At 31.2% G+C, this 25,528-nt stretch overlaps 1 protein-coding gene and 1 long non-coding RNA gene across 5 annotated transcripts in view; one reads left to right on the top strand and one right to left on the bottom strand.

Moving 5' to 3' along the window:
- The window catches only part of LOC118194633 (neural cell adhesion molecule 2-like), a 700,988-nt gene that overhangs the window by 428,768 nt on the left and 246,692 nt on the right, over positions 1-25,528 (bottom strand). For all 3 annotated transcript variants that reach the window (XM_085815883.1, XM_085815885.1, XM_085815884.1), the window contains exon 2: positions 3,405-3,479. In XM_085815883.1, coding sequence (XP_085672009.1) covers positions 3,405-3,479 — 75 coding nt within the window. The remainder of the gene's footprint in view (positions 1-3,404; positions 3,480-25,528) is intronic.
- The window catches only part of LOC146997776 (uncharacterized), a 620,175-nt gene that overhangs the window by 511,131 nt on the left and 83,516 nt on the right, over positions 1-25,528 (top strand). The window lies entirely within an intron of this gene.

Genomic DNA, 25,528 nt, shown 5'->3' with positions numbered 1-25,528 from the left:
GAAACTTTTTGCGTATATATTGTTACCGTTCGACTTCATATGGATAATGAATATTTACAATCTATAACAGAAAAATCGACGCACCAAGAAGGAATCATCCAATTGCTTTTAAATTTCGTATGCATAAATGTTTTGATCAAATATTCAAATGATTCAAATTTGGTGTCCAATGAATGAATAATGAGATCTCCAGCGCATTGGAACTGCGCATCCAACAGATGTACACTGAAGTGACAAAAGTCATGGGATACCTCCTAATATATTGTCGGTCCTTCGTTTGCCCGGCGAAGTGCAGCAACTCGACGTGGCATGGACTCAACAAGTCGTTGGAAGTCCCCTGCAGGAATATTGAGCCATGCTGCCTCTATAGACGTTCATAATTGTGAAAGTGTTGACGGTGCAGGGTTTTGGGCACGAACTGACCTCTCGATGATGTCTTATAAATGTTCGATGGGATTCATATCGGGCCATCTAGGTGGCCAGATCATTCGCTGGAATTGTCCAGAATATTCTTCTGACCAATCGCGAACAATTGTGGCCCGATGACATGGCGCATTGTCATCCATAAAAATCCCATCGTTGTTTGAGTACGTGAAGTCCATGAATGGCTGTAAGTGATCTCCAAGTAGCTGAAGGTATCCATTTCCAGTCAATGACCGGTTCAATTGCACCAGAGGACCGAGTCCAAGCCATGTAAAAACTGCCCAGACCATTATGGAACCACCACCAGCTAGAACAGTGCCTTGTTGACAACTTGTGTCCATGGCTTCGTGGGGTCTGCGCAACACTCGAACCCTACCATCAGCTCTTACCAACTGAAATCGTAACTCATCTGACCAAGCCACGGTTTTCCATTCGTTTAGGGACCAACCGATATGCTCACGAGCCCACGAGATTCGCTCCAGGCGATGTCGTGCTTTCAGTAAAGGCACTCGAGTCGGTCTTCTGCTGGCATAGCCCAAGGAAGACAAATTTCGCCGCACTGTCCTGTCGGACACGTCCCTCGTACGTCCCACATTGATTTCTGCGGTTATTTGACGCAATGTTGCTTGTCTGTGAACATTGACAACTCTACGCAGACGTCGCTGGTCTCGGTCGTTAAGTGCAGGTGGTCGGCCACTGCGCTGTCCATGGTGGGATGTTATGCCTGAAATTAGATACTCTCGGCACACTCTTGACACTGTGGATCTCGGAATGTTGAATTCCCTAACGATATCCGAAATGGAATGACCCATGCGTCTAGTTCCAACTACCATTCCGCGATCAAAGTCTGTTAATTCTCGTCGTGCGGCCATAATCACGTCAAAGCCTCTTGACATGAATAACTTGAACACAAATGAAAGCCCTGCCAAAGCACTTCGCATTTATACATTTTCTACGCGATACTACTGCCATCTATATGTTTGCATATTGCTATCCCAGGACTTTTGTCACTTCAGTGTATATACGGAGCTGTTCTTGAACTGCTGTTAAAATTTTCTGTTGCATTGCGATTTAGGATACTTTTAACGACTGAAAACAATTTCTCGCCGCAGAATTCGAGTTCATTACAAGCAACTATCAGAGTTTGAAAGAGGTCATGTCATCGGTCGTTTTTTTGTTATAGAGTGCACTTACAAATTGATAGAACTGAGGTCCAAAATATAAAAAAATTCATCTATAAAATAAAACGATTTTTATAAAATTAATTCACATAGTATTATTGACAGACCAATTTTTCTGGGCTAACTAACAACTGCTTGCTCACTTCGCAAAAAATCAGTTGACACGTGATAATATTTCTCCAATTTTTCTAATACTTAGGTCTGGGATAATCACTACACTGTTTTACAAGGCTCTAATCACATTATCCTCGCAGATCAGAAAGTTTATGCAAATTTAATGGCAAGCTGTACAAATTAAATAGGAGTCTGATTCCAAGCGTATTATCGATAATACTGCTATTTATAAGCAATGTTTACATCCAGTATACCTTGAATATTTTGTATTTTTCAGCTAGATTGTACCATACGATCCGATTTCGGTGAATTTGTTTAAACTGTTATTTTGCCATCATTTCTCAGTTCCCAAGTCGAGGCTTAAAAAAAATCAGTAATGCGTGGGTTATCATATTTCAATAGTCTCTTTTAAATACATTTGTTCATTATTCTAAGTCTTACAATTTCTTATTCTTTACTTACTTGAGTGCAATTCTAAGAATTTATTAGTGAAAATATACGAATGTTAAATGAAAAATTCTATGTTCTCATTAACATTGCTTAATTGAAAAGGAATAAAGAATTTTTTGATAATTCTTGAATAAAAATTTGTAATTTCAGAAATAGCACTAAAACATTTAAGCTTAGCCCCAAATAATTTTATGATAAATATTGTGAACTCAACAAGATAGAATTTATTTAAATAAATCCAAATACGGCCGAAAACTTAAAACTAAGCAGTTTATGTTCGAACGCTGATTATTCTTTTCAAACTTTATCAACTTTTCACGAAAGTTTTAATTATGAGGAAATTCTTCATACGCAAAACAAATAAAAATTGTCTGTCTTCCAAAGCCTTCCAGAAATATTTTCCAATATACCAATGTTAGACACGCAATCTTTCAAAGATTTACAATAGTGATAAATTTAAACGAATTTAAAGAAGGAAAAAATATAAATATAAATTCCTCTATTTATATTTTAATTAAAAGTAAAACTGCTTGCCTCATTTACTTGACCATATGACGGGTTTCCCGACCCAAATATTTTAATCTAAAATCTATTTATGTACTAACAAAAAGCAATCAGATTGCCGATATTTTCAAGTAGTAGAACATGAAAACATACATGAAAAACGTTTTCATTAACGCATTAAATGTACTACAAAAGTTAAAATGCATGCTTAAATACCTTTGTTAATATATGCCAAGTGCAACATTTCCATTTCAAGGAACATAAAATTTATAGCCTGTAGTCAGGCTGAGTTAAGAAAAATCATCAGGATTGCTTTATTTCGGAATCAAATAGCTGTATATCCATAAGAATTTTCGGAAAAGTATGAATCTTGATCATTATTCTCAAGATACGCTATTGTGGTATAAATATAATAGGCCCATTAATGACTGTACTTGTGTAATTTCAATCACCAAATTTAATTTGTTTTCATATCTTTCAAGTCATCATTCATTCCTTAGCTATGTTATTTGATAGGTATAACGTAATGAATGGAACATATTTAAAACAACTAAATGCATATTTTTGTCTAAAAGTTCAATTATATTCATTAATACATAAACATAATTTATTTTTAAACTAGTTAGTTAGGCATCCGAGTCGCATGGAACTTTAATTTCTAAACGTGGTATATTTAAGAACATTAAAATTGAATCATCTGAATATTAAATTAAAAATATATATATAACTAACCTTGGTAATATTCTTCGTCTTCAGGATTCCAGATAGTCATTTTTGACTCAGAAGAGATGACGTTAGATACGTGACCTTAAATAAAGGAAAAAAGAGTGTTATTATTTTACTCATATCAAATCTTTCGCGATATCTAAATCTGCAATCAAGATTTGTAATTATGAAATAGAAGAACACAGAAATTATTAGTAACAATCCACTTAAAATTTCAGAGATCTAGCTAGATTTGTAAGACTAGTAAGGTTTTGAGAATAATAGATTTTTCAAAATGTAACGAAGAAAAATGTAAGTGAACTTTACTGAGTTAATATGTCGAGTTTATAACGCAGCAATTCTACCCTAGATTTACAATACAATTTAAAATACTTTTATAAAAATACTCATTTGTAAAATTTAAAACTGAGATAGGACTTCTAATAAACTGATAAATATTACTTCTTCTTCGATAAGGGATTTATAAAGATGGTAAGCAAACTAAATGAATAAGTACGAGAAAAATACATCCTTATAAAGCAGAAATGTAATGGGGAAAATGTGGCATTTATGATCGCATTAACAATCATATAGTGACAAAGCAGAAAGTAAGCTACTAGCATTGACAGAAAAAAAAACTGTTCTAAATTCTTTCTTTAAAATTCCAGCTTTATTCATTTTTAAAATGACATTATATACATTATAGCAAAAAGGAAAATAATTTCCTTTTTGCTATAATGTATAGGTCTATACATTATAGCAAAAAGGAAAAGTTGAATACACAGAAGTCAAGAGCGTGACTGAAGAAAACTATGTATCAATTTCCTATTTAATTATAATATTTCTCTTTTATATGATGTTGTTTAACATAAACATAAAAGAATACATATGAGCAGTGAAAACAGCGATCAGCAAAAGGAAAATCACAAACAAAATAAAGGAAATCCATTTTGTACCACACAATTTCTCGAAATTTACAGCTTAATGTTCAACATGATCATGGGCAATGAGTAACCTTTAGTTCATATTCATATGCTGCCCTTTCATTCTGTATGACCATGCTATTAAGCGTGAACCTTCCTAAATACCCATCATTTGGAATATTAAGAACAGAGAATGTTTTCGTTAGTTTGATGGATAACTCACTTATATTTTGATTACAAGAATAATTTATGAGCCCAACGGAAGTGCATCCTCTTTGTACAATTATGACTATGCATATGCCTCCTTTGATTATCTGAGTAGCTATCCTCCGGCATATTTTACAAGATTTCGTCACCAAAACAGCCAAGACATATTTGAATATTGTAGAGAAATGTGTAAACATATTACATGCATTTAAATACTTGTATATTGTTACATAAGACTAATGAATCAGTATTTAGTGGTTACATCTTCTCAATGAACTATATATACAAGACGCTGATCAAGTTGCCGGGCTAGGCTACTGCTCGATTATCAACTTCGTTTGCCTTTCTTCCAAGAAATGCCATATAGTTAAATAACGGAATGTTTAATTATATTTACAGGGCATCTGTTCATATTGTTTCTTTCTAAGCGCTGCTGTTCAGAAAGACTAGGGTTCTCCAATTTACTATTAATTAAATTAACTTTTCAATCATTTGCTCTTCCTTTATTCTATTTATTTTGTTAGTAACCTGCGCATCATATTTTCAGCGGGTCTGAAAATGAAAGCATTAAGTTTTATTTTAAAAACAAAAGAACAGCTTCTCCCAACTCCAACGTCACATTGTATGCACATATGACTCTACAGTACTTATCACCATTGGTTCCTGCTTGCGGTCCCTACCAGCTTATCCCCGGTAGAGTGGTGTTTGTGACACCAGGGTGCCTAGGCTAAAGGCCTTACTCCTTCTAGAACATTTTAGTAGCTACGAAAAATGTCAGAGAAATAACCAGTTAATTTCTAGAACACAAATGATGAAACAACATAAGTCGTGATTAACATGGCATAGAGAGTTAAGTAAAATGTTTGGTTCTGGGAAGCTCAAGTTAGGCATGAATCGTCGAACTGGTGAGTAAAGTCCTGTGCTTAGTCGTAACAAGTCCTGTCGTTAGACTGCAACTGCTCATTCGTCGGAGCCAGTCACGTGAGAGGTCACCCTCCCAGAAACTTACTCCGCTCGATGCGAAGTTGCTCGATGCTGCTTGAAAAACCAATAAACTGGTACTTGGAATAAGTGTGAAATGTGAGCAATGAAAATGTGAAATGTGTGAAATGAGAAATGTGAGAAATGTGAGCAGCTTATCCTAGCGTTAAAAGTTATGTGACTCTTAGTCAGATCATTTTTGGAAACTGAGTTGTGTAGTCATCGTAATTTCTTAATTGCGAGAAGAATTTCTCCATATGCAAATCAAAAGCCGACACCTATATTTGTGTTTGAGACCAATAGTGACCTACTCTTTCCTATGTACCACAATTTCTGAAGTATTTTTTCATACTAGTAAAAGTTGTTTCGCCTAGTTTCTACTAGAGATTTAGTATTGCAAATTAATCGTAAAACATATTAAAATAGGTTTTATATTATTTGCATCAGAATTGTGCAATGGTTCTCTCAATTTTAACATTTTTAACGAGATAACATAACATAACGAGACTTTAAGACAGCTGAATACTGGTAGATCCAAGCTTGGGTACAAGCAAGATCCAAACATGGCTTTGAACCTATGTTTGTTCAATTATGTAAACTTAAATACTTATTATAATATACGAAATAGTAGATACAGTATATTTCTACACTGTTAGCACGATATCCTTATGGTGATTATTTATCTCTTATTTGAAACACAGAAGGAACTATAAATAATTACAGTTTAGTAGATTAAAATTACTTTGTTTCAATGTATACCGCTTTTAGCAGCCATTAATAAATTTGACTTGGGTATACAAAGTTTTACTGATAGTTATATGTTTTAATTTACGGAAATATAGCTGTTCTTTATTTCAACTTCGTCAAATTACCTCCAAGGGATTTTAAAAAATCTCTTATGCAGGTTACTTGTTAATTAAAATTTGATTAGTGAATTATAAAGTACCCTTATATTTAAAAACTGTGTTACAGTCTTGAAACTAGACATTTAGTGTTTTATAACGCAAATATTCATTGATATGTGTGAATAGACTGTAGTGATAATTTTTTTTATGCATACTTATTCCAGGTTAGAAAGTAATCACTTTTATTTTCTTTGTAATTACTTCATTCTGAATTTTAGATTGGCAAAATTATTTCAATATTTATTCCGTTTCATTATAAATTGAACATAAAATATCTGGATGATATTATTTAGATAAGAATGCCTGAAACACATTTTTAAGGAGCTACGAAACAAAATGTTTAATGAATTTTACTTTTATCAAAATAGTAAAACCATGAGTCTTAAAATCATCAAATAAATCACCATCATTGTTTAGTTTTCTTCAAGGATTAAAACTAAGCAATGATGGCGGTCTTTCGTACACATTTGTCGTGCAGAGTAAAGAGGCTTCTAGTATGTAAATATCAGAAAACAAAGAGAAATTAATTAAAAAAAAAGAAATCGAAACATGTGCCTTATTTAATAATAAAATGATCTCATAAAATGGTAAAATTAAAACAAATATGAAATCTCCAAAAAATTCTTATCAGAAAATAAAGAGAAATTAATGTTAAAGAAAAAAAGGAAACGAAACACTTGTCTTACTTAATAATAAAAGGATCTCATAAAATAATAACATGTAAGTAAATATTAAATACCAAACAAATACTTATTCCGAACTATTTTGCCTAACTGTTTAGTGAATGACATATTTCTTTATTCTGCATAAACTAAAACATTTTCGGTTGTAAAGTAACAAATATTCATTACGTTTCTCTCTCTTAAAGGATACATTTCTCCTAAAGTTGATATTTCTTGAAATATCTCGAACGCTTCAGTCTAATATAATAAGTAACAGGAAAATATTATTGGAGTGTACAGAGAAAAAAAAATTGAAGCCTGACTCCATTGGATTTCGCGCCAGTAAAAATATCGATTCCCAGCTAACCCAGAGGGCGGCGAACTGAGCATCAAGCAGTTGCTCTGGCATCAAATAGCGTCAAAATACATCAGGCATGAAATGTAGTCCCAGAACGTTAAGTTTTATATGTTGAAATTTTTTATTCTTGATTTTGTTGAAATTTCAGGCGTTTCTCGAAAGCAGGAAAGTGATTACTCGCTATTCAAAAAACTTTGGAAAGTAAGACACTTCAAGGGAGACTGATTACAAGGAAAATCAATAATCTTTCTCCCAAACCTTTGAAGTTTAAGTACTTACTAAAGTAGTAAAACTAAGAAATTAAATATCAAAACTCTTCTCATAATGTTGATGTTGCAGAAAAACTGGGTTAAACATCGATATGAAGACATAAAATCATTAATCGTTTTAAAAATCATGATGCAAACTTCTTCAGAACTTGCATTTTTGTAGAAGATTGGGGCTATTCATCAAGCCTTAAAATAATTAGTATTTTCCTATAATGCGTAAAAATGAATAATTAATATGCATTATTTTTTCTGTGTTTACTAAAATTAGCTGTAAAAATTATCTTCATTCATTTCATATGCAATTAGAACTGAAAACTACCATTTTTATTATTAGTTTAATTAATGTTTTCATGCACATTAGTGAAAAATATAGAAATCAGAAGAACATTCCCTTTCGTTTAGAATAAACTGAACGTATTTGAATGCATATAACAATCAGAGATTTAGAAAGTATTAAACAATGCATTCTTTACTAATAACATAAAACTATTTTTGATTAAATACAGTCAACTGCTGTTTAATCTGGGTTACGTTCTATGTGTTACTGATAAACCAGGACCTAAAAAAAATGCAGCACTTGTTTATTGCATAAATTTAATCTAAAAGTCAGAGTTTCAGACCATCAGCGTAAAACAAAACTGTCTGCGAAAAGTACAGAAAGGAAAAAAATGCATTCGTTTATAATAGGCATGATAGCAGATTTTATCTTAGTATTCGGAAGTTGCTTTCCTCTACTACAGCACGTAATTTAATAATTGCACACTTCGGAGGGGTAGGGAGGAAAGTTCTGTATCTTCCGTTCTATTGAGCCGATTGATGAAATTCAACCTGCGTTTTTCATGTCTCGAAAGCGCGACTTAGTCTATGTATTGGTTTTATATGAGGCATTGTTCTAATATAGGTATTTTGACACAAAATTGGATTTTTCTAAAATTACATACCATTTTTTTCTCCATATTTCGATTCTACGACTCAAATTAATTACGCCAAACTGCCAAGTTTTAAAAAAAATCGCACGAGTTGTTTTTAAAAAGTTACCTCTCAAAATTTTTCCTTCTCAGGGTTAATTGAGTTTGGTATATATTTATTAATATCTTATTTTTTATTAAACTTATTTGGTTCTTCCATTCACATTTTAAAATTTAGGTTCATTCCAAATAAAATTCGCCCCTTTTTATAATTTATTTTTAAAATTTGTATTTTTAAATAATTTTTATAAATTTTTCGAAAACAAATTTGAATTATAACCTATAAAAATGTTACCGTCATCTTACAGTTAATGCATTTATAAGCATATCTACAAAAAATTAGGTTTTTTTATTTAAAATATCCGAAGATATACTTGAATTTATATATTGGCGCGTTTTTAAATTTGGCATATTTGTTAAAAACGACAATAACATCAAATGTGGTTTAAGCACTTTGTTAAAATTATTTGGAAGTAGGAACGATATGATTTTTTTTTCTCTGATGCGCAATGTAAAAAGGTAGGAACGAAGTGGCTTCGTTTCCGCTCCTGCACTATGGAAGGGAAAGGAAAATAGATTGCCATAATATTAAGAATGAATATTTGAAAAAAATTCCCAAAGATAAATTTTTCAATTTCTCCGTAAATTTCGCAAGAAATTTTACAAAATTTAATATTTAAGCATAATTTGAGTCGTAGAATCGAAATATGGAAAAAAAATTGGTATGTTATTTCAGGAAAAATCCGATTTTGTGTCAAAATACATGCGTTAGAACAATGCTATATATAAATCTATTATATATCGTAAGTCGCGCTTTCGAGACATTAAAAATGCAATTTGAATTTTGTCGATCGGCCCAGTAGAACGAGAGATATAGAACTTTTTTTTTTTTTTTTTTTTGCAGTGTACATTAGTTAAATATACGAGTATAAACAAACATATTGTAAAACAAATAACTCAAGCCAACTTTCCTTTGCGAATTTAAACTCAATAACATTGTGCTCAAATTCTTTGGTAAATATTATTTTTTTATATCATTTATTATTATTTTTTCATATCTGAGGATATTCATTCTTTTTCTATTTCTGGTTCCCTTTTCTCATCATATTCATTATTTCCTTATTTAAAGTGCACTTCTTTTGATTGGAATACTGATTTGATTTTCAAAACTAAATGCACTTCTTCTCTGCTTGAAACTGTAGGTAAAGTTTTAACAATATTTATTGTTTAAATATAATGTCGGTTATCCCTCTTTCAAGCGTTTTTTAGGGGCCTAGAATTTACTGTGGCTTTGTGTTAACCATGGATGTTGTCCAAGATTTATCCTGTTAGTGGATACGATTTAAACAAAAATATTTATAGTTAATTCTCGGTTGAAGCACGTTCGCCAGTTTATTTTGGGAAAATGTAAAGACCATATAACGCATTGGGGATTTTTTATATTTTATATATATTATTAGCAAACTCTTCTCGAAATATTCGAAAAAGGCCAAGCCTGCAATGGCGTTTTTTAGCTGAACATTATAGACTTCGTCTTTGAGTCACTGGTTTGAATCACATTAAGATAGAGTGCTATATGTCTCATTGTCATTAGAATAAACTGAGTAAAGTATAACTCTTATTTAATAACAAATTTTTAAGCTGCTTTAAAAATCAGAGTTTTGGGCTTGTTTAGTTATGCATAGTTACAATGAAATAATTCTTGATTCTGAAGAAGACTATATACATCTTCAACATTAAGTGAGCTATTTATAAGCAACAGCATCTTTCGATTTTCTTTAAAGATGATACAAATCTGTCATCGAATCATTTTACAGAATGCATACACTTCTGCTAATGCAATTAACTCAAGGTATCAGCTAATAGTTACGATTTCATTACCTTCTTTTGAATTTAATGTACAGAGCAATATAAATATTTTCTTCCTAAACACCAAATCAGTGTGAAAAATACACCCGATTTCGAAATGTATTATAAAACAGACGGAGAAAAGTGGAAAACCTAAAATAACAGACATACCAATTATTTAAATTATTTAAACAAAAAACATCAAGTTATTTTCTTTCTTATATGAGAGAAAAATAAGTGGGGGCAAAAATAAAATAAGAATAAAAAATATAGTAACAAGAACAATATTATATTTTCAATCATTTCTTTTGTATAATTTCATTAATTAAGACTGCGTGAAATCTCTTTTTGAGTGCTGCTTAAAATCTCTTACTACCATATAATATTTCTGTAAATTGTCCTGCTGCAAGAGATTTGTAATTCTAAGAAAGTATTGAACTATTTAATTTAACCTGGACATGCGACAACATGCTCTCACACTAAAATTAATTAAATTTACATATGCTTCATACTTCAAAATTTCAATATCGCAAACATTTTGCTGTAGGTCAAACGCGACGGTAGTCTTCCGAGATAAATAATTGACACTGCATCTTCAGTTCAAAGCTTTTGAATAGGTTGCATAAATTAGAGAGGTATGCATCTCAAAGTGAGGGGTTCGTTTAGTATCTTGTATTAATCACTGAAACGTAGAGGCTGCATTTATTGTTATTGCTGGCATGGCTGCTTTAATCTATGCTAGCTGATTGGACTCAAGCAACTGTTAAAGGAAGTTGTAGTAGGATTTAATACATAAATCATTAAAATACGCCTTTCAATGCAAACATTTCAGAAATGAGTTTACAGGCTATTGATATGAAAGGCAATTTAAGTACATAAGCAAGAGAGAGCTGAAATTAAATTATGATATTAAATCTAAAAAAATCTGATGTGTACACCACATGACTTCCTTGTACGGAATATTAAATTATAAGCATTTCATTTAAACTTATTAGATTGAATTAAATCTACTTTATCGATAGCGCATAAACCAGAATAGAATAAATTAACTCTTAAAAATTCGCTATATTTATTTACCATAGCATCACTCTGGCGCTAGGTTCACTTAACGGCGTTACATCTCATTCATTTTATAACCCTGAACGCACAAAAATTATATTATCTGAAGAATTATCTAATCGTTGTCACATGTTCTATTCAAATACTAAAACGATGTATACGAGAAATTGAACAAATAGAAAATAAATAGTTTTTCACAGAGGATTCAGCACCGCTTACCTAATGCGCATGCTCTATTCGTAAACATTGTCCTCTGTCCGAGACAGACTGGTTACAATAATTGCTGCTAGTACGAAACACTTAATTCCTTGAATTTTATTAGAGATATATTTCTCATTCAATTAATTCAGTTTTTACTTCGTGGCAAGGCAAAAATGCATGAAAACTCAAAATATCTTCATTAAAGATTGAAAGATATAGATAAACATATATAACAAATGTTTTTCTATATTGTGTTTTATCTGTGATATTATATATGTTTTATCTGCGATACCGAAAAACATAAATAAATAAAAATAAATACAGTTAAAACAATTTAAAAACTAACAATTAAAATTAGAGTTCCTGAGCAAAAACAAGCAGATTGGGCAGCAAGCAAGAAGGCAGTTTTTCGGTGCACAAGACTAAAGTTTCCTTTTGGTCCCACTCGGTAAAGAGAAAATGAAGATGCAGAAAGACTTTCACTATTCTATTAAGTTTCAAATTTAAGCAAATTTGGCAGGTATATAAAAAAAAATTGGCCTAGCCGCACTTAAACAACTTTTAAATTGTAGATAATTTTATAACTATTGCATGCAGATTAACTAAAGACGTAAAAATCTTAACCGGAAGATAATAACAACATAACTGAACCATTTTAAGCTAAAAATGCGAAATTTGGCAACGCTTAACAATAAAAAAACTGAGCTCACGGAGCCGAGTAACAGAGTGGATATTTATATTCTTTTGGTGCGATCGATTGCAACCAAAAAGAGAGGTGCACAACTCGATGTTGTAGCAATCTTATATTCAAAATTTCAACGTCCTGAGGCTAATCGTTTTTCAGTTATGCGAGATAAATACATACATAAGTACATACAGATGCCACGAAAAAACTCTTTTCTGAATCCATTTTTAATCTGTTTTATAATTCGGTTTGGGAAAAAGAGTCCTTTATTCTGTCCTTACGTACAGATCAAAAACATCGTTAAATTACATTCGACAGCAGTCAAAATGGATATTTTCGTTGAAATATGATACCTAAAATTTTTCGTGATTACAATAATTTCTTTACTTGATAAAAGAAAGTAATAGATAAAAACATTCAAAAGCAAAATAAAATTTTCTGCTAAGGCTGCATTATTGTACTGCCCATAGGTATTTTCAAAATTATTAATTAAGTGACAGGTTTATGAAATATGCATCGAATATGTAGCAACAAAGAAATAGCACAGAAAATTGGGTAAAAATGCCTAAAAGCTAAAAATTTCATTGGAAATTACTTTGTGAAAATTAATTTAGTCTAGTATTATGCATCATACAGGGCACGATTGTAAAATTTCCAGTCAGGCTAATTCAGTTTTCTGCGTGAGTTTCTACGTTATTGCAAGAAAGAAAATTGCGTACTTAAAATACACTGTTTACGCTTTCTGGTATACGCTTTATCGTTGGCTCTTGTTTTGGTCATATGTTCGTCAAAATTTTAGTTCAGGAATTTAGTATTCCAATACCATTTCTAAAGAATGAAAAAATGCAATACTTAGAGATAACATTTCATACCAACCAGAAAATAAGGTTATTGCTAATCATAATTTTGGAACTATCCAAACTGTTCAGCTCATAATTTTTATTTATGCCTTCTGAATTGTATCTATTCCGTGTACTCATAATTGTTTCTAACATTATAATTTCTCTGTCAAATTAATTAGAATTGAATCAATTGAATACGGGTAAATGAAATGCATTAACTATTGGCACGAAACTGAAATTAGTTGAATCTATTGATAAGGGAGAAAGTAAACATTATAAAAACAACCGTAATTTTGCTTCAAGGCAAGAACAGAAATTCAAATAAAAATCTGATGTCTACACCACATGATTTCCTTGTACGGAATATTAAATTATACGTATTTTTTCTTGCATTTCATTTAAACTTATTAGCTTGAATTAAACTTACTTCGCCGACAGCGCATAAACCACAATAGAATAAATGCATTCTTTAAAATTCACTTTCATTACCATAGCGACACTCTGGCGCTAGGTTTACTTCTTAAGAGTAATATATTTTGTTCATTTTATAACTCAGAATGCATAAAATTTATATCATTTAAAGAATTATCTAATCGTTGCCACATGTTCTATTCAAATACTGTAATAAAGCTAGAACTATGTATAAAATAAATTAAGCAAACAAAACAAAAAAGAAACAGTTTTTCACAGACGATTGAGTATTTCTCATTCAATTAATTCAGTTTTCATTTCGCTACAAGGCAAAAATACATAAAAACTCAAAATATCTGTATTAAAAATTACGAAGTAAATCTTAAACGCTTATTTCCTCGAAAAAATGCCAGAAAGGATTAAGCATGATTTAATTCGCAATAATAAATGAAGGCGTTATCTTTGTTGTTACGAAACTATGTTTCTCTGGATCGGCAACAAATCCACTACTCTGTTGTTTCAAATGTAAACAAGCAATGGCCGCCATCAAAAAATTTATTAGGCTTAGCGGCACTTAAACAACGTTAAAATTGCTGATAATTCTAAAAATATTGCACACAGACTTACTAAAGGCATAAAATCCTTAACCGGAAGATAAGAACAACATAATTCAATCATTTTTAAAGCAAAACATGTACAATCTACAAACATATAAGAGTAAAGAAACTGAGATCACTGAGCCGGGTAACAGAGTGGATACATTTATAAATATATTTATATACGTTTGGCGCGGCCGATTGAAACCAAAAATACGAGGTGCACATCTACATGTTATAGTAGTCTTATATACAAAATTTCAACGTTCTGAGGCTACTCGGTTTTGAGTTATACGAGATACGTACGTACGTACATACGTTCGTACAGACGCCAGGAAAAATTCTCTTCAGAATTCATTTAAAAGCAGTTTTTTAGTTTTTTTGAGGAAAAGAGTCTCTTATTCTGTCCTTACGTACAGATATCACGCAAAAACATCGTTAAATTGTGTTCGAAGGCGGTCAAAGTGGATATTTTTGTTAAAATATGCAGCTTGAAGCTTTTCGCGATTACAATACTTCCTTTTTACTTCGTACAAGGAAGTAAAAATGTTGAACTTTCTTTTTCTTAAATTCCTTAACTTACTAAATGCATAATAAATAAATTTATACAGGTTATGCTTCTTTAATATGGTTTGTATTTTAATGCTGTTTGCGCACTTTAACACCTTTTCTTTTTGGACAGTTTATAGCTAATCGAATGGGAGAGAAATACTCAAATGAGAATTTTAAATTATACAAAAAGTAACTTTATTTTCGTGGTTTTAGATATAACACTATCAATTTCAATATCGACCAGAGATTTGTTCCTCTGTTTGAAGAGAATATGAACAAATGATTAAAAAAATAAAGCATGGAAATTACGATGCGGACGTGTTTGTTCTGATGCACAGCGAAACTAATTTTTCGCTCTTTCCAAATGCTTAAATGCCTTCCAAAGGTTATGTGGTAAAATCGTTAAACACTGGAAGTTCTTTCCGGGGATAGAATCCTGGGAAATTGTTTGGCTGCATGGCCATTTTGTGATTTGCCCAGGTGTAAAGTGTATACAAGCCAGTTTCCTATAGAAAGTTCACCACGAAAGCATTTTCACCCTTAGGCAGATAGCCCTCAAATGCTTTGCCATAATCAAATAAAGCAAACCAATCCTATCAAATGACTAAATGATTTCCATATTTGGTCTGACACGAGCAAATGTCCAAAAATTAGATTCTTAAAAACGGGAGGAACGGCGACCCTTTTTATAATGCTAACAATAGAACAAAACAGGCACTGACATAGCCCCGACTATCTAGGAAAACATGAAACGCTAAGATATTAAAATTCTTGTACTATTGTACGTAAAGAAAATAAACGGGAAAGAAAGAAACAGAATGCTAAATAACAACAGAAGTAAAAGCAGTTATATCAAAACAAATTCACATTATATTCATCAAAATATGCAATAAATATTTTTTACTTCTATCAAGATTCAATCTACTTTCTTTCAGCATACAGGAATTATTAATTTTAAAATTGAAATCAGTTTGGTTCAAAAAAGACATCAACTTTCGTGAAATAAAATATTACATGTGTATTGTAATTAACGTAAAGCTGAAAGAATAGGCAGAAAATTCTTCTTTCCCCTCAATTTTGTATTAATTTCTGTCAAAAATCATTCAGTAACGTATATGTGTATAGAACTGGTTTATATGACTTAACATTTTCAATTATTTATTTCTGTAACTCTAATATGTGTTAAAATTTTCGAGTCTTACCGTATTTCAGGTATTCGAATTCTGTTCCGACTTAAGTTGTGATAAAATTAATTTATACTCTAAAACTTTAATGATCAATCATTACGTCTGTTCAAGAAAGAAAATGTTCATTATTTCCTGGTTTCCAGATATGCAAACGCAGCGTTGTTGGATAATCAATTCCTGTAATCAATTCCTGTCCATAATGACATGCGCTTTTACTACAAAATTTGCTTAGCTTAATAAATGAAGCCTTTTTCCATCTGCCCATTTAAATCAAGTTCGTTTTTCAGTCACGTTCTAATTGGGTACACATTTCTTAGTGAGACCGTGTATACTATTGTATATGCTCGTAAATTCTATAAAACGTGATGATTTTGGTAGACTATAAGGCTTTCGAAGCTAGAAATTGATAAATCTAAACCCTCACCGCGATTTGAACTTCTGACCTTCCATTTGGACTAGTTAGATGCTCCAAGCACTACACAGCAAAATTATGCACAGATATTCACAGAAAGAATGGACAATAGGTTATATTTCATAATTAGATAAAAGAGTATTCTGAATGAAATTAGAAATTAAGTAAAGCATGAATTAAATTGGACATTACTAAACGATATCACAAGTAGCTTTAAAATTCTCTGAAGTAGTCCTCGGAGAAGCTGTATAAGTAATACAGTTATAAGGTATTTATCCCGCCTTCTTAGTATGCCTTCGTAGTGTAGTGGTCGGCACGCTGGGCGCGTATTCTAGAGATCCGTGGTTCGATTCCTAACGAAGGCGTTGCTCATTTTTCAAGTCTCCTGCTTCCAAAAAATGCCTAATGTCAAACAGAATTACAGGCGTTTTGGTATTTTATGCAAACAGGTTACTGAAAGCCTTGGCTTTCTAAGGGTTATTTCAATGAAATTAACTTTTTAGAACAATTATACAGACTGATTGAGTGAATTTTATATTTCTCAAAAATTCTGTTGTTTCGAAAAATTATAAATTGAATTTCTGTTGAACAGAATTTAATTAAGCTGAAGTTTATTTCTTAGAGGCAAGAATGTTTTTGTGAATTCCTTAACATTTGCTTTCAAACAAGTTTTCTTGGATTGCTTCATAAATAACGCGAAATTTTCTTATACTTCATTCATTTTTCAAACTTCAGATAATACTTGAGTCTAAATTATGCTTTCTGTCATCCTTTGCGAGCTCTTGGAATATCACGATAGGCTTATATTACCCAGCGTTTGTAGTGTGCCTTCGTCAAACTCGTAGATCTTTCAGGACGAAGATCGTTTTCTAGACTATAGTTTACGGCTCGGAAGTTCTGAGCAGTAGCTTGTTCTTATTCTCCGATTCCCATATACTGCATTAATATTCCTATTAATAATTATTTAATTGTACCCATAAAGCAAAATATGTCGATTATGCCTTTTTTGCCACTTTCATTATAGAAAGTGCTCTTCAAAATTTCAAAACATTTTGCTCTTCAAAACTTGCATTAAGAATGCGAAGAAGTTAAAATTGATAATCGCTTTTATAGCTCGTCGATGACCATAGATTTTCTCGTCTACCTCCGGCGTTTAGTTCATGCAATTGAAAACAATTGCGCTTTTATGGGATGAAATAATATTTAAAGAATGGCTGAAAGATCCATTTCATCGCAATTAAAACACAAAATTCGAATTTAATTTGTTATTAGGTTGGTTTAAATTAGTAAACATATAAAATCAGAATTTTCATTTTTGTATTATATTCCTTAATAACTTTTGTATCAAAGTTGCACAACTGTTTCATATTTTTTAATCTGTATTGTCTATTTGAAGGAATATTTTTAAAAAGTTCGATGCTAACTAAAATTAAGAGTATTTCTGTGCTGAAAGACTTACAGAATTCAGAACTACAGATTCCAACGCAGATAAAATTTATAAAATATTATGCGCGTCTTGCACTATGGTTTCGTGCTCGAGATATATGACTAAGAATTAGTGTCATAAATGCAATTAGATTCATTTATCTTACACTATTCTTGAAATATCCCTAGTTTTATGCATACTGTTCGGCTTTAGGTACTAGAATGCTATCTTAAAATACTTATCTTTATCTTTTTGGTTACGATTATGACAAAACTAGACTGATAATAAGGGTCGGATGGATTTAATTAATATTTTTCATATATTAATGAACTTAAAATTTCTTACAAACTCTAAATATTACCATTCATTAAAGCGATATTTCTAGATAGTAAACTATTACATTTAAAAAAAAATAAGTTCTTACATCGAAATTTTTAAAATTTATCACACAAATATCTCCTTTCGTCTCACTGGTAAAGTAATGAAACTTCAATCCGTCATCCGAGGGAGTTCCGTGACTGAACCAAATTTTTACACAGAATTAATTTTAACAAATTCTCAGTTCCTTCGAAGTTAATAAAGAAAATCTAAGATATAACAAATTTAAAAAGATAGCTCCAAACTGATCCTTTAGCATCATTGGCTCGATTAAAACACACAATAACAACTATGCTTCTCATTACGGTGGATAAACAAGCGCTATCAACGTTTTAATGGTAAACGTGATTTGCATATTAAACTGGGTTCAACGTTTTTGCTAACTAAAGGTACTCTATTATTTAAGAAAGAGCGTAAAAGATAAGAAGGACTACAATGAAGACTTAATTAGCGTAAATGTGTTAATTGAGAAGATAAAAGGCTTGTTCAAGACTTAAAGAGCGACGTAAAAAAATTAACAAGTGATGCGTTCCATTCGAGTTACACTAACTGTTAGGTACTAGATTAAAGACTTTCTGAAAAGAATCTGTAACAAGGCAATAGAATTAAGGAAATTGTTTTATTCGCTACTAATTAATAAATATGTTTTAAATTTTAAAGTTATTAATACCAAAAATATAAATTTAAATAAATAGCGTCTAAACAAAATTAAAAATTTAAGTTACTAGTCGCCAGACGCCTAAAATAAGGAAAGAAAAAAAAAAAAAAAAAAAAACTGTACAATTATTTTAATGAATTCGGTTAGTTTAATTAACAAGGATCTACCTAGTGATTAATCATAATAGAAATAAAATTCTGTGTTTATTGCTTTTAATTTTTACTTCCTTGTACGAAGTAAAAAGGAAGTATTGTAATCGCGAAAAGTTTCAGGCAGCATATTTCAACGAAAATATCCATTTTGACCGCTATCGAATGCAATTTAAGGGTGTTTTTGCGTGGTATCTGTACGTAAGGACAGAATAAAAGATTCCTTTCCTCCAAAAAAATTATAAAACTGCTTTAAAATGAATTCTGAAGAGAATTTTTCGTGGCGTCTGTACGAACGTATGTACGTACGTACGTATCTCGCATAACGCACAAACTAGTAGCCTCAGAACATTGAAATTCTGTATATAGGACTGGTATAACATGTAGATGTGCACCTAATATTTTGGTTGCAATCGGCCGTGCCAAACGTATATAAATATATTTATATATATATCCACTCTGTTACCCGGCTCAGTGATCTCAGTTTCTTTACTCTTATATGTTTGTTAATTGTACATTTTTTGCTTTAAAAATGATTGAATTATGTTGCTCTTATCTTCCGGGTAAGGATTTTATGCCTTTAGTAAATCTGTGTGCAATATTTTTAGAATTATCAGCAATTTTAAAGTTGTTTAAGTGCCGTTAAGCCTTTTTTTGTATTGCAGCCATTGATTGTTTACATTTGAAACAGCAAACTAGTGGATTTGTTGCTAATCTAGAGAAACTTAGCTTCGCAACAACAAAGATAACGCCTTCATTTATTATTGCGCATTAAATCATGCTTAATTCTTTCTGGAATTATTTCGAGGAAATAAGTGTTTAAGATTTACTTCCTAATTTTTAATACATATATTTTGAGTTTTTATGTAATTTTGCCTTGTCGCGAAGTGAGAACTGAATTAAATGAATGAGATTTTCTCAATCGTCTGTGAAAAACTGTTTCTTTTTTGTTTTGTTTGCTTAATTCCTTTTATACACCGTTCTAGCGTTATTATAGTATTTGAATAGAACATGTGGCAATGATTAGATAATTCTTTAAATGATATAAATTTTGTGAATTCTGAATTATAATATGAACGAAAATGCTAAGTGAATCTAGTCCCAGAGTGTCGCTATGGTAAACAAATAGAGTGAATTTTAAAGAATGTATTTATTCTATTGTGGTTTATGCGCTGTCCGCGAAGTAGATTTAATTCAATCCAATAAGTGCAAATAAAATGAAAAAAAAAATGCGTATAATTTAATATTCCGTACAAGGAAAGTCATGTGGGGTACACATCAGATATTTTTTATTGTTTTGTTCACCAATATGAGACAGATTAAATTTGGAAGAAAAGTGGTATATTTTACATTTTCTCGAATGGAAACACACTGACGCATGAATTTCAAAACGTTTTTATTGAAGACAGTGGCAACACATTTATTTTAAATCGCTAAGTTTGTTTATTAACATTTGAATGACAAATATCTTACGCGTGGTCAAGTGGCAATGTATATCTTTAAATCGTCAAGTTTATTAATCCAACATTCATTACATTCTCTCAAAATACTGAATAAATGTAAAACGAATTCGAAATTTAAAATTTCGCGTCACATATTTGAGAAGAGAACTATCTGTTTTCAAAATATGGAGCCTCTAGATGACGCGGTTTTTAAACATTTTGAGGAATATACATATATATATATATATATTTATATGTAATACAAATACTTCCCTATTTAATAAAAGACATAGACATCAAAAGATATGTCACTTTCATATACTCTGAAAAGTGTTTTTATCTCTTAGGTAATTTTGCTCAAATTTCTGGTTTCGCCAAGGTGGTTTTAAGTGTGTGTGTGTGTGTGATTATGGCAAAGCCTCGAGGGCTATCTGCCGAACGGGAGGGATGCCTTCGTGGAGGACGTTCTAAGGGAAACTGGCTCGTATACACGTTACACATGGGGAAAACCACGAAAACGCCCATGCAGCCAGCCCGTTCGCGGGATTCGAACCTCGGACCGAACTACCAGTGTTCAGCGACTTTATCGCTCGGCCGCTGGTGGGCCAACGTGGTTTTAAGCAATAATACCTTTAATGCGCTAACATTAATATGAAAGATTAGCAGTTTTATTACTATGTAACCCATTTATTAAATATGATCGTCAGAACAGAAATAAGTATCTATATCTAACATATAAATTTTGAATGCATGAATAACGGGAAACAAAAAGACTAATGAAAACCCGAATTACCAACATAAGCGCGGCCTTAGATTTTTCAGACTTCTGTCTTTGAAAAATATAAGGCAAAGTATCATTTGTATAATTTCATCCCAAGCAAACAAGTGCTTGAATTTTGAACGATGACTATCATTTCATTTTTGAAAAAATTTTTTAAACATATGATGGCTATGTACCAGCAGATTTGTTTCCCGAACAAAGCTCAATCAAGCGGAATTGAAATAAACAGAGCTTAAAGAAATTAATTATTTGCTGTAAATCATTCATAGCAAGAATATTTTATCTTTATATGTGTATAAATTTGTTCCAATAATTTTAGCTTTATTTCGTAAGCATTACCTCGTTATATATGTCTTTAAGTGATATTTGTTAGCAAGAAGGAAGCAGAAAAATTGCAGTACCATAAAAAAACATGTAATTGTTAATATCACATGCTATAATCTGCAGTTAGCAGTGATAATGTTTTTAGAAAAATGATCGATAATTGCTAACTTTCATTGAAAGTAAAACTATGTTGCTCTCAAATAATATACTCGAGAAAAACGCATTTATTAGAAGATAGATTTTTTTCCTGTCAACTGCAAACTAAAGCAAACTGAATAAAAGAAATTAATCTTGTGTTGTAATAACGAACGTATCAAAATCTAAATGATTATTAATTGAAAATTAATCAGGAAGATTTATGTAAAATCGCTGGCAAAAGAAGCAGATTTATTGAAGTGGTTCACAAAATAGGAACGAATGCAATACACTTTGGTTATTTAGTTGTTATTCCTTTCTTTCCGTATATCAGTTACTTCACAGATTTTGCAGAAATTATACTTTTAAATTTTCATTTTCCTCCTCCAGTCAATAACGCAACACTTTGCTTATAAAATATTTTATACAGGAATCACTCGGCAACTGATAGCATTGCTTTTCAATGATAATCGATATACCACCAACAAAAAAAAGAGTTATCAAATTGACATCAAGTAACGTGAATCTAAGAAAAAAAGAAATTAGTCAATCATTTATTGCTCAGCATTTTTGCACTGTAAACCACAAATTTAGCTCTGCGTACGATTAAATCAATTATTAAAGGTACTTGAACTGGTATCGATTATCAATATCCGTGATTCTTATCATATCCTTAAAATTCTTTTTTACAACAGCCAACGATTAAAATTCTAGCACGTTTCTCCATCTATCTGTAAACAGCATTTACGATTTCAATTTCAATCCCTAAATGGTACTACGATTTTGTTTCCTCTTTTTCTTTTCCCCAAGGTATCGTATATAGCTAGTAGAATTACAAATCATTCAAAATTACAATCTTTCAAAAATTTTACGTTTTGTTTATATTATTTGTCTTTGATTCACTGCAGCTGAAGAAAACGACGGCGTTAAATGGTCTAAAGTAGTTCCGCTGAAATAAAATCTAAGCCGGTTAATCACTGGTATTTTTTACAGTCACTTTTTTTTCTATCCAAGAAATAAATAATCGATTATTATCAGAAAGCGATTCGGAGATATGGAAAAAGACAATTTCAGATATTTTAGGAACTTTTAGTCAGTATATATTGAAGTAAATGTTAACTAATTCTGATGAACCATCATTTCAATAGTGAAACTTCTATGGTGTATATATATATATATATATATATATTACCTTTTGTGCAAAGAAAGCACAGATCTTATTTGCTAAGATGTAATTGAAAAACTGAAATAAAATAAATTACAATATTAATGAATTCATAAAACTTAATACATCGTTTGGAATTTACATTTCGATTATATTTTTCGCAGAGCTTAAAATGACGTCACTAATCAACGCAAAACGCAACATACTTATGTATCGAGGTGATAATCGAAGTTTTACATTGAAGTTTCAATCGAAGAATGGAACATTGAAGTTTGACATCGAAGAGTACCAATTCTGTCACTGGTACTCTTCGATGTCAGCTACGTTTTCCTAGGAAGCCTAAGGCGTTTTCTTGTCCTATAATTCTCATGGGAGTGCATGCGGCTCATATGCCAGGTTGTCCAAGGCGGTTGGAAGGTCATGATATCTCCTTAAACAAAAGCTCCTGCAGAAACGATTAAGGAATCTGATAGTAGTTTCAACGTCGAAGACTAGCTTAAAGTTTAATTGAAGGATTAACCCTTGTAACCAGAAGCTATGCTAATAAGTATGTTTTTAATGGTTTCTCTCTCGTGTAATTGTACACTTATTAGTAAATAGACAAAGGACACAGACTTCCCTTCTTGAATTTATTTTCTTGCTAATGTGTTCTTTCTGCATTTATACTTAAAAATAGCTTAACTTGTAGATATAAATGATAGGTCTTGTAATAAATAAGAGCATATCTTCGCTAAATTTAAAATTCTGGGCTCACAAGTGGCTGAGCGGTAAAGGAGCTGAACGCTGGTAGTTCGATCCAAGACTCGAATCTCGGCGAAAGTCCTGGCTGCCTGGGAGTTTTCGTTTACCCTATGTGTAACGTGCATGCAAAACGTATAATTTGCCCTAGAAATTCCTCCACGATGGCATTCCTACTCTTAAGCAGATAGCCCTCGACTGCTTTACATTTATCAAATAAATCAAACTAAACAAAACCGTAAACATGAACATAAAGTGTAAAACTGTACAATAGTACTAATATGCATAAAAAAAGTGAAGAAATGGTGTATGTGTTAATTTCCCTTCTTTTTATTTTATAGATTTTAAGGAAATACCAATTGTTTTATTCTAAAGTAAATTTTTGACGCTCTGAGTATAATGTAACAACTTTTACAAACTTATATTTTTAGTATCTTTTGATTAATTTGAGATACTTTGAATTTTTAAATTCATATACAATGTCAACAAAAAAGGTCTCTTCTGCTTCCACACAGTGTTAAAATTAATATTCATTAAAATTAATAATTCATTAAAATTTAGTTTATTTAATATTCATATAATTTCTGTATAAACCACTTTTAAAATATTGTTCTAAATCAAAATTAGTTTGTTTTCTTTCTATTGGATATACAGCTTTAATTTATACATAATTTTCAAATAATAAATAATTTTTAAATTCTTTCCCAAACTAACAGGGGTGGGTCATGAGATTCAGTCGGCCAAATTTAGGTGATAATGAATTCTCATTCAATACATTTTAGCTCAGACTTTAGTATGGAGAGTTTTTTTCGGGGGGGGGGAATCAGGAAAAGACAAAAACAAACGACGGAGGGTGCGATAAATCCTTGTAATATTTTTGGATCTTCATTCTGAAATAAGCGTATAATTATGTGTCTCTTCGTTTATTTATCAATGTGTCTGTTTGAGTATTTCCCAATCTAATGAATGTTTAAGATTTAATTGGCCTTTTTTTCCTACTTATTCAAAGTTATTAAAATTCAAACTAACTATCAACATTTCCATTGTTTTTAAATTTAAGATACAACAATTGCTACTTCAATCGTCGATTTCAACGAAGGGGAAATAAATAATAAATCATGCCACAGAAGTTAGCAGTCACTAAACACGGTGAATCAAGAAAGTCGCCATGAAAGAATGGAAGAAATACATAGAAAGAAAGGAAAGAATGATAAAAACAGAGAACAATATTCTGCTGAACAGGCTGCCCAACGCAAGAACTACAAATATCGGCAAATTGATTATATGGATCTTTTGGAATAGCATATAGCAAAGACCCCTTGCTTCCAAAGACTTGGCGGGGCGTTAATTTCTGCTGTATGGAATGCATTTGGGGGGGGGAATACGAAATGACTTTATATCCTGGAAGATTATTATCAAAGCCCCATTTTAAAGTAAAAGATTGAAAATAAGTATTATATTCTGAAACATGTATGCAATTATATTATATATTTATATATGACAGAATAGATTCAAAACGATGTACGAATTATAATATTATGTCCATTATAAGGTACTTTTATAGCTTAAGCAAATGATAAAAGATATGGAAACGACTTTCTAAATTATTAGTTCTAAAAGTAAATTTGAAAGATTCTTCTCAAGTAGTTTGAATAGAATCTAAAAATTACATTTATTGTTTATAATAATTATTTTTCTGCGTTTGATGCTGTTGCAACTGCGGTTATTAAAATCCATAAATCTCAAGCCTATTAAACGTAGTTTGCCTATATTAAAATAATCGGATAGTTAAATTTTCAGTTCGAAAATTAATGACATTTAAAAAATATTTAAAATAATTGAAAATCAAAACTTTGTAACACTTTAGACTAGAAGAGAAACACGCTAAT

Source organism: Stegodyphus dumicola, chromosome 4 (genome assembly GCF_044657685.1).
Source record: "Stegodyphus dumicola isolate Sdum_Otavi_A_Nest chromosome 4, ASM4465768v1".
Lineage (NCBI taxonomy): Eukaryota > Metazoa > Arthropoda > Arachnida > Araneae > Eresidae > Stegodyphus > Stegodyphus dumicola.
The sequence above is the reverse complement of the archived record's forward strand: the minus strand, read 5'-3'. Positions and strand labels throughout refer to the sequence as shown.